The 10,161-nt window shown below is 36.7% G+C and overlaps 1 protein-coding gene and 1 pseudogene across 2 annotated transcripts; both read left to right on the top strand.

Annotated features, from left to right (window-relative positions):
* The first annotated feature begins 1,604 nt into the window (after nt 1-1,604).
* Nucleotides 1,605-4,963, top strand: LOC101302169 (annotated as a pseudogene). Its single transcript, XR_184794.1, has 11 exons — nt 1,605-2,256; nt 2,488-2,496; nt 2,685-2,897; nt 2,995-3,152; nt 3,266-3,355; nt 3,432-3,537; nt 3,634-3,785; nt 3,965-4,062; nt 4,169-4,307; nt 4,545-4,643; nt 4,799-4,963. The product of XR_184794.1 is annotated as a lysM domain receptor-like kinase 3-like (transcript).
* Nucleotides 4,964-5,974: 1,011 nt separating this feature from the next.
* Nucleotides 5,975-9,925, top strand: LOC101291239 (AP-1 complex subunit mu-1-I-like). The gene is made up of 11 exons (XM_004298943.1): nt 5,975-6,344; nt 6,482-6,628; nt 6,729-6,791; nt 6,881-7,057; nt 7,151-7,254; nt 8,114-8,221; nt 8,334-8,430; nt 8,520-8,617; nt 8,768-8,909; nt 9,045-9,167; nt 9,521-9,925. The coding sequence occupies exons 1-11, from the start codon at nt 6,216-6,218 to the stop codon at nt 9,617-9,619; spliced, it is 1,287 nt and encodes a 428-aa protein (XP_004298991.1). The 5' UTR covers nt 5,975-6,215; the 3' UTR covers nt 9,620-9,925.
* Nucleotides 9,926-10,161: the final 236 nt, after the last annotated feature.

The following is a 10,161-nucleotide window of genomic DNA, read 5'->3' as shown; positions in this document are numbered from 1 at the left end:
TGTTAAAGCACACTACTGCTTTATATTGAGGTCTTTGCAGACACTGTCACGGACTCACGGTAGCATTTGTGTTTAGGGTAAGACGAGGAAGAATGTGAAGGTGAAGGATATAAAACCAATTTCTCTCGGAAAATCTTTTACATTAGGCAAGTATTGCTGAAAGTTTATAAAACGAGTAGGTATGCTTTACTTTACTCAGTAACTTTCCATGACAATGTTGATCACACTTTTTATTTAAAAACCATGGCATTGTAGAATCAAAGCTCTCAAGACATGCTAAGTAAAACCGGAGTATGCTCCAAAACAAGTAGCTTGCATGTCTAGCTTCCCATTGCAAATTGCAGTTACTATTTCTGACAGTAACTTGCAACCTGATATAGGGCCAAGTGCTAGCCAGCTTCATCCAAAGTCATATAACTCTGACTTCTAGTCTCAACTACTAAATAATATATATATATATATATATATATATATATGCTTCTCGGCCGGCAAGGAAATCAGAAACCATATATAACGTATCGAAAACCAACCTCTCTGTCTGATTTCATCATGTTAACTCCTGTTTAATGTTATCTGTAGCACTTCGGTGTAATCTGAGCACACCTTCAATCTATCTTCATTCTTTTCCTTACAAAAAAGGGCGTTATTAGATTAACCGCTTCTGAAGACTTGGTTTCAATATTTCTTTGCAGAAAAATATGAGGAGCATCTTATTCATGCAGAGAAAATATATATGCAGAAGTTTAGTGCCTCCCTAAAGAATTAGTAGTGAAAATAGAGAACAGAAGAGTGTGAGGGCCCTTAGCAGAGCTGTGAAGGCATATTTCTTGAAGGTATGAATCTCATTGGTGATGAAAATAAAACCAAATTTTGGATATATCTGATACAGAAGAAGGAAAACAAATATTCGGTTGCAGACCAAAGAGCGAGACAGCCGGCCATCAATTAAAGGACTAAAGAAACAAGCTCAAAACAGCCAACCATGCTCTACAAACGGTCAAAACAAAGCTCTCCAGACTGTGTATGAGGTATGCTGAGGTATGCCTACTCCATAATGTCAGTTTTCATTCCATGTTGGCTGTAATGCAGTAAATAGTGAAAGAACTAAACCCTCACCTTATGCTCATACATGAATTTTATTCATTTCTGCAATTACATGTAAAACCGGTACCGGTAATTTGTTTAAATATTGCATAGAACAGCTGGTGCGCTAAAGCATAAACCGGTAACCAATTATGAACACTACAGTTGAATTGCTGCACAAAATGATCTGGCACTCCTGATACCATGAAAGGCCTCTGATAGAACCATAGACAAAAATATGACAAAGACCAGTACGTTGTACATTAGATTATCGTCGATGCTTACAAAAGGTCTCATAAACTTATCTATATAGGGCTTCATTTATAAATTCAACTCTATTAACACTATGAGGAAATCAAGTAGTTAACAAATGAAAAGAAATGACGTTGCAACCAATTGTATTTGGTGTTTGCTTGAAAAACAAAATGCTAATGACAAATTATTAACAAGTGTATGGCTTGAAAGTCTTATATTTCTATTCTTTCTTTCCTGCATACGAAGAAGTCCCATACAGCACAACCATGGCATCAGTTGATCTCTTTCATTGTCTGATTCTCACCCTATTTTTGAGTCTGTTTCCTCAAGCTTTTTCCCTTGCTGCTTCTCCCACAACTTCTGTCATAGTCCCTTTCCAGTGCTCTGCAACAATCGCTACATGTAATGCCTCACTATACCACATCAACAGCGGTTTTCAGAAAGAAGAAATCGCCTCTTTGTACTCTGTCGATCTATCTCAAGTCAAACCTATAAAGTATAGCAATAGAGAAGATCTTCTCATAAGTGTACCTTGTTCTTGCAAAAACATATCCGGCACTACTGGATATTTCTATGATACAATCTACAAAGTGAAATTGTCAGACACATTTTCTGATGTATCGAATAATATCTACAGTGGGCAAGCTTTATCTGTCATAGAAGAACAAAAGAAAAACTTTACTATAGGATCTGATTTTCCCATTCATCTTCCTTGTGGGTGTGTAGATGGTGATTCTCAGATTGTGGTAACATACACAGTTCAAGAGAAAGATACACTGACAGATATCGGCAGTCTGCTCTCTGCCAAGATAGAAAACATTGAAACAATGAACAAGAAACTGGTTGAGAACCCGTCATTCATAGTTCTCGGTTGGGTGTTGTTTGTGCCCTCGGAAAAGAATGGACTTAAAAAGCCAGGTGAGCTCTGTTTCAGATCCATTCTCTTTTTCTTTGTGTTTCAGCACGATATAGAGATGTTATTTGTTGCATGCTGGTGTATCATTAATTTGTTGGTCAGCAATTTTCATAAAAACTACTGATTGAATCATCAAAGAAATGAGATAACTACTATTCAGTAATGTTTTTGTATCCTTTCAATCTTCCACCACTGAAACTTTATATGCTTTTAGTTTTTACATTTGCTTTAAGATGGCAAACGTATTGTTTGAGATCATAATCCTAGAAAGTATTGAGTTATATGGACTGAACAACTTTGTAGTTAAATCCTATATATCAATAGTCAGAGCTGAATTCTGACAACAGAAAAGCAGCAGATACAGGAATCCAGAAATTCACAGATAATTTTCTGTAGGAGCTTGATGGTCATACCTTGTTTCTATCACCAGGATACAGACACAAGTGGGAAGTATTGGTTGGTATACTATCAGGTGTGACATTGCTTTCACTAAGCACATTTGCCCTCCTCCTTATTAGGAGAAAAGCTGCAGCCAAAGAAAATATTGAAGTTCCAAGAGTTGTTTCCAAAACTTTGTCTGCCAATAAATCTTTTTCGTTGCATAATCAGTTACTTCATCAGCAATACATGGAAGGTCAGATAAATTTTTAACCAACTCACTGATAAGTACTACTTTATGCATGTTGGATCAGAGATGCCTGGAAATATAAACATGGAAAACTTGCTAACGGCAGCAAAACTACAATGTTGATTTACAGATGCAACAGTATTTGAATCAGACGGACCAGTAGTATTTCCTCTTGAGGAGATTGAAGAGGCTACTGGTTATTTCGATGAAAGTAAGATCATTGGAGAGGGTGGATATGGTAAAGTATACTTCGGAGTACTAGGGAAAAAGGTATGTCAGAATCCACAACTTCTATATATTTCTAACAAACAAAGCCGCAAAACCAAGCTATATGTATCTTCTTGTACTAAGTTTCAGAAGATAAAAGCTGCTTCAAATTTCAGGAGGTCGCCATAAAGAAGATGAGATCTAATAAGTGCAAAGAGTTCTTTGCAGAGCTAAAGGTCTTATGCAAGATCCATCACATAAATGTGGTGAGCAACCAATCTAAATAAATGACCTCTTATATGCTAGACTTTCGTACATTCATTTGTAAATTCTTTGTTTTAGGTGGAGCTTTTGGGGTATGCCAGTGGAGATGACCACCTCTACCTGGTCTATGAGTATGTTCAGAATGGATCACTGAGCGAACATCTTCATGATCCATTGCTTAAAGGTACTCAAATTGCGCGCATTGCTTAGCTTAAGTAAATGCTGAGATTCTTAAGTACCTACAATGCATTGTTAAAGAAAACTAATATGTCATAATCAGGTCATCAGCCTCTCTCCTGGACTGCAAGAACACAAATTGCACTGGATACTGCAAAAGGTATTGAATACATTCATGACCACACAAAAGCCCGATATGTGCACCGTGATATAAAGACAAGTAACATTCTACTTGATGAGGGTCTCAGAGCAAAGGTACCAAATTTATGACTTCATTAACATCATCTAGTCCATCGCTATTGTCTGCCTGACTAAGTTATCCTAGATTCTATAACTTATCTAGACAATTTGTTCTACTCCAACCATCTCTTATGCAACTTTCTTACAATACATGTTTAGTTCTTTAGTTGTTATTTTAAATTGCATATCATTAGGTAGCAGATTTTGGTTTGGCAAAGCTTGTTGGAAGAACCAATGAAGAAGATATTATTGCCACTAGACTGGTTGGAACACCGGGCTATCTCCCCCCAGAGTAAGTTTTAATGTCTTTGCTGGTTTATTACTTTATAGTTTATACTACTAACAAATGATACTAGAGCAGTAAGTATATACAGTTTACCATCCATGTTATTGTGAAGATCTGTGCAGGAGCTCCAGGTGACTCACAAGACTGATGTATTTGCATTTGGCGTGGTACTTGGAGAACTGATTACAGGGCAACGTGCACTGTTCCGTGACCACCGGGAGCCTGCAAAGATGAAATCTTTGATTACAGTAGTAAGTTTTAACTGAATCTTCAACAAAACAGAAATCTAAGCAACAATATCCCAGACTCCAAAAAAAAAAACCCAAAACTTAAAATCCTCAAGCAATGAAACCCTAATCCCCAAATGCGAAACTTCCAAAGCTCAAAACCCCCAAATGCCCATCACTGCATAAATGCATAAAGTATCTATCTTTGTACATGGTGCTCACTCATTGCAAATCTAAATTTGATTTCTTTCATAATACCAGATAAAAAAGGTGTTCCATGATGATCACCCAGAATTAGCTTTGGGGGCTATCACAGACCCTAGTCTCCAGGGCACCTATCCTATAGAAGAGATATTCAAGGTATTTGATTTCATACACACACATCCATTTGCAATTCAGGGTTTATCTTCAATTTTATATACAGTTTTAAGCAGCAGATCTAAAAGGGTACTATAGATTACCTTTGGAGCTGTCAGTAATTCTGATATTGATGTGAAACCTGATGAGTGTTGCAGATGGCGGAAATATCAGAGTGGTGTTTGAGTGAAGAAGCAGTGGGAAGGCCAGAAATGAGAGAGATTGTAGTGCACCTCTCTCAAATTGTGACAAACTCTACTGAGTGGGAAGCACAACTTGGGGGTAACAGTCAAGTTTTCAGTGGCTTATTTAATGGAAGATGATGATCAAAACCACAGCTCTTTACTTTTGAGAAATGGTCACTCTCATTTCTTGACTTTTGTAATCTGATTACCGATGTTTTATTTAGCAAATTGAAAATATCCTATAGCACAGATTTGTTGGACTTTGCAGTGAATTGTTAGATTGTTCAGCACCTTTGTAGTTTATCTAGCTTGTGACACCAGTTGTGATCTAATCAATAAGAAAGTTATACTGTGATTACTGAATAATAAGAATATGAACTTACTAATTGCTTGAAGCTTGAATGCTGTTGATTCTACGGCTTAGCAACTCTCTGCTTTGGATATTACTACCAGGGTTTGGTTATGGGAGAATCTCAACAGCAACAAATTACTTTTTTTGGGTAAGGTTTTGGTTTGGTCCCCTTCGCCCCTTATATTCACTTTTATTTATTTAATGACAAAATGTGCTCCCAATTGTGATGGCCCTATTTTCTTTGGGAAATGTGGGTTGGCGCTGTCGTTACTATGTTTTAATTCAAGCACTTATGTTTTCTAATTTTTCAATGAAATTTGTAATTATATAACGATAAACAAATTAATAATTAAAGCATTTTTAACGATTATTGTCATTTGTGTTAGCTAAATCAAGAAATATAAAACTTTATTAAACTATCGTGAGACTGACAATACTAACAACTATTTTGACATTCATAATGTTGTAGTCTTTAAACGGTTAATCCTCTTCGATTACTTAGATTTATCAAGTACAAATTTTGATCAGACTATGTTGTGTAACGAACAAAAAGTGAACCAATGAAGTGATGTTGATAATTGTTTGAGCTCCGTTTGTAACCAAAAAAAAATGATGTTGAGAATGAAGCTAAATTAAAAAACGAAAATGACTATTGATACATGTAATAAAAGCCTGTCTATTTTCCAATAAATATCAAAAATAGAAATCTGGGTGGTAATTATTAATTTATTACTGACATTTTAAGTCAGCCCAAAACGACGTCGTATGCAAAGTAGCATAGACCAGCAGGGTCTCTAACGTCTGAAAGAAGCAAATATTCACCTTCGTTCCGAGAGAGATTGACGAGAGGAGGAGCCGGTTCACGGTGAAAGACTAAAACCTTCGATGGCAGAAACGACGTCGTAGAGCCTCAAGCTCCAGCGTTTAGATCTAACCTCAGCTCCTCTTCTTCTTCTTCTTGCTAATTTAGACTACCAAATCCAGAAATCCACAGATCGCATCAAGTGGTTTTCCGATCTGAGCCTCCCCGGAAACCTAATGGCAGGGGCAGTCTCGGCGCTGTTCCTCCTAGACATCAAAGGCCGCGTTCTCATCTGGCGCGACTATCGTGGCGACGTCTCCGCCGTCCAGGCCGAGCGCTTCTTCACTAAGCTCATCGACAAAGAGGTCCTTCTTCCTTTTACTTTTCCTAATTTCTTTGATCGAGTGATTGAAATTTGCGAGAATTGAAGGAATTAGAGTTGGAATTAGTGGATTGGAATTGTGGTTTTGATCTGTTTGATAAATGCATTGTGTGGTTTCAGGTTGATGCGGAGTCGCACGATCCAGTAGTGAACGATAATGGCGTGAGCTACATGTTTCTGCAGCATAACAATGTGTACCTGATGGCGGCGTCTCGGCAGAACTGCAATGCTGCCAGCATTCTCTTCTTTTTGCACCGCATTGTTGATGTAAGATCTATTGGTCAATTATGAGCTTCGTGCCTGTTTCAGTTTCGTGGTTTTGGTTTCGGTGTGGACTTTGCGTAAATTGTGAGTTTGTGATTGGCAGGTGTTCAAGCATTATTTCGAAGAGTTAGAGGAGGAGTCACTTAGGGATAACTTTGTGGTTGTGGTAAGGAGATGTTTGTGCCGTTCGTTTTGCGTAGTTTTGATGTTGGAGTTTTGTGGTTTGATGTGTTTCTGTTGTGTCATTTCTTGTAGTATGAGTTGCTTGACGAAATGATGGACTTCGGTTACCCTCAATTTACTGAAGCGAAGATTTTAAGTGAATTTATCAAGACTGATGCTTACAGGATGGAAGTTAACCAGAGGCCTCCGATGGCCGTAACAAATGCAGTGTCTTGGCGCAGTGAAGGGATACGTTACAAGAAGAATGAGGTACCTTACACTGGGAAAAGAAAAGAAAAAATATCCTTCTTTGAACAACAGACAGTGTATAACTTACCTTTGGTCTTTTTTGTATTCTTGCAGGTTTTTCTTGATGTGGTGGAGAGTGTTAATATACTCGTCAACAGCAATGGACAAATCATTAGGTCTGATGTTGTTGGTGCTTTGAAGATGAGAACTTATTTGAGGTGTGTTTTCAATGTGATGTTTCATGTTGCAAAAATGTCTACTCTATTTTATTCTTTAATCTGTGTGTTTAGTAGTCTAATTCGTACTTCTGTAGCTGAACATATTGGTAGATTTATGCTCTTACCGAATACTTAGTAAACATAAACATTTAGATTGAGATATTATTTCAGAATTTTCTAGTTCGTTTGCTGTATGTTAGTGTGCAAATCCACTTGCATTCAATATCAGTCCTGTTTTTTCCTGACCAAAAACCAAATACTTTGCTGTGGTGAATGTATGGTCTCTCCTAAGTGGTACCAATCTTTTCTGTTTTCCTAATAAATCTTATTGACCTTAAGGCAAGTATCTAGTCTTCACATCTGATAACTTTGGTGCATTTACTGTTGCAGTGTTTTTCGTTTAAATAATAATATATATATAGAGATATCATCAGGTCCAAATATATATGAGTAGATCATCTCTACAAATTTTCAGCCAAATTGATAATCATTAAGGTATCGAAACTATATGATTGCAATGAACGAACCAAATCTGTTCAACAGGAACCGTTCGTGTAATTCACAGTTTTGAATACCTTAATGATTATCAATTTGGCTAAAATTTTGTAGAGATGATCTACTCATATATACCTAAAAGATGAATGGTTGAGATGAGAAAATATGATCGAAAAGTATGTCAATTAAGGAAATCCGTACCTTTTGAATAAATACGGAGGTCCGTATCTGAAAAGGCCTGATATATATATATATATATATATATATATATATATATTTTAGAGTTTGCTATTTGTAAGTACATGCTCAAGTATCTTGTCTTTCATCTGATAACTTGGGTGTATATGCTCATTTCCTGCAACAGTGGTATGCCTGAGTGTAAGCTGGGCTTAAATGATAGAGTGTTATTGGAGGCACAAGGCAGAACAACAAAGGGAAAGGCCATTGATTTGGAAGACATCAAATTTCATCAGTATGTAACTTTAATGTTTGGTTCCGAGTGCCTGTATTGGTCTTATTACTGTTTGAGTGGTTAACCAACCAATATTCCTACAGCCTCACACTATATCTTAAAATCTGCTTAGGTGTGTGCGTTTGGCCCGGTTTGAAAATGATCGGACTATATCCTTCGTTCCACCTGATGGAGCTTTTGATCTCATGACTTATAGACTCAGTACGCAGGTAACCTCATGCTCTATTAGTGCACTTTTCTTCATTTTTATTTTCTATGGATTTGTTGATTGTAATGAATTTCATTGCATCTCTTTCAGGTCAAACCGTTAATTTGGGTTGAAGCTCAAATTGAAAGGCATTCAAAAAGTCGCATTGAGATCCTGGTAAAAGCTCGAAGCCAGTTCAAAGAGCGCAGGTAATTGATTTTTTTTTCTTTTTCATGTATTTTTTTGGAGATGGGAGGGGTTGGGGTCTAATTACTCTTCATGTCAAGTCAATTGCTCTGTCCTGTGGGAACCCTAATGTCTAAGATTCCATTAGTACTCATGAAAATTTAATTGCACAGCACTGCAACAAATGTTGAGATTGAGGTACCTGTGCAAACGGATGCCACTAACCCAAATATTCGGACATCATTAGGATCTGCAACGTATGCACCTGAAAATGACGCGCTAATATGGAAGATAAGATCTTTTCCTGGTGGCAAGGTATGGATTTATTTACATATATCTGTGCATTCACGTACTTCAGGAGTTGTAGCTATACTAATCAGATATTTGGGTTGTTTCTTGTGCTGCAAACTTCAGCTTTTTAATAATTCTGCTTTAAATTGATATGTATAGGAGTATCTGTTGAGAGCAGAGTTTCACCTTCCAAGTGTAACAGCTGAAGAATCAACTCCTGAAAGAAAAGCTCCTATACGTGTGAAGTTTGAGATACCATATTTTACGGTTTCCGGAATACAGGTATTCTTTTATGGACATGATTGCTTTGATACTTTTGGGACATCTCGATCTCTCTTAGACCATCATTCTTAATAAGGACTCCTAGGCAGAAAAGAGGATAAAGTTAAGGTTGTCCTAGGTTCTCGTTGAGTACCATTTGTTAGATTCAAAATATTCTCAACTGGCTGTTAGCGTGCAACAGAAACCACTGAAGATTTTGATTTAGGATATCAAGTTGATTTAGTAAGTGGTCATAGAGCTAGCTATTAATAAGATATAAGAGTCTTCAAATAACACTATTTCATGATTATGTTGAAACATAAAGAATAAAGGCGAAATTAGTTTTAAATTTATGTGAACGCTGGGTTTTGTAGGTTCGTTACCTGAAGATTATTGAAAAGAGTGGATACCAAGCTCTTCCATGGGTGAGATACATAACCATGGCAGGGGAGTATGAATTAAGGCTTATATGAAAGTTGCACGTGCTTGATGTTTTCAGATCAACAAGATTTCATGTATGATATTGAATGGTTTCAAAGTAACATTGCTGGATAAATTAAAGACCCTATTGGATAGCCAGTTGCCTGGGATCAGTAAACGTTGAGAAAATTGGATTCCCTGGCCTTTGATTTTGTCCATGCATTATGAATGTTTGTCCACCAGTGTTGTAAGTTATGGTTACCAGAAGATGAGTTCTTCTATATATCGAATTAAGAACAGAGTCATGTTATTTTGGGTTTTGTTGCCTTTTATTAAATTTTTGTGTACCTTTTCTCCCCACAGATATTGGAAATTCTCCACCCACTTTTTTTTTAGTAGTCATCATTTTCTTTTCCCAAAGATGTCAATAATCTCAAACAGATTATTTTGTTAGATGTCATTTTCTTAAATGACCATTAATCAATCAAAATTATTTTGTGTTCAAGTATTTCATAGCATTGGTTCTGGATAGAAGTGTTCACAACGTGTGTATATATATATATATATATATATATATATATCTCTCTCTTATTCT

The sequence above is a fragment of the Fragaria vesca genome, linkage group LG5, assembly GCF_000184155.1.
Source record: "Fragaria vesca subsp. vesca linkage group LG5, FraVesHawaii_1.0, whole genome shotgun sequence".
In the NCBI taxonomy this organism is placed as follows: domain Eukaryota; kingdom Viridiplantae; phylum Streptophyta; class Magnoliopsida; order Rosales; family Rosaceae; genus Fragaria; species Fragaria vesca.
This window is presented reverse-complemented; position numbering and strand designations above follow the sequence as displayed.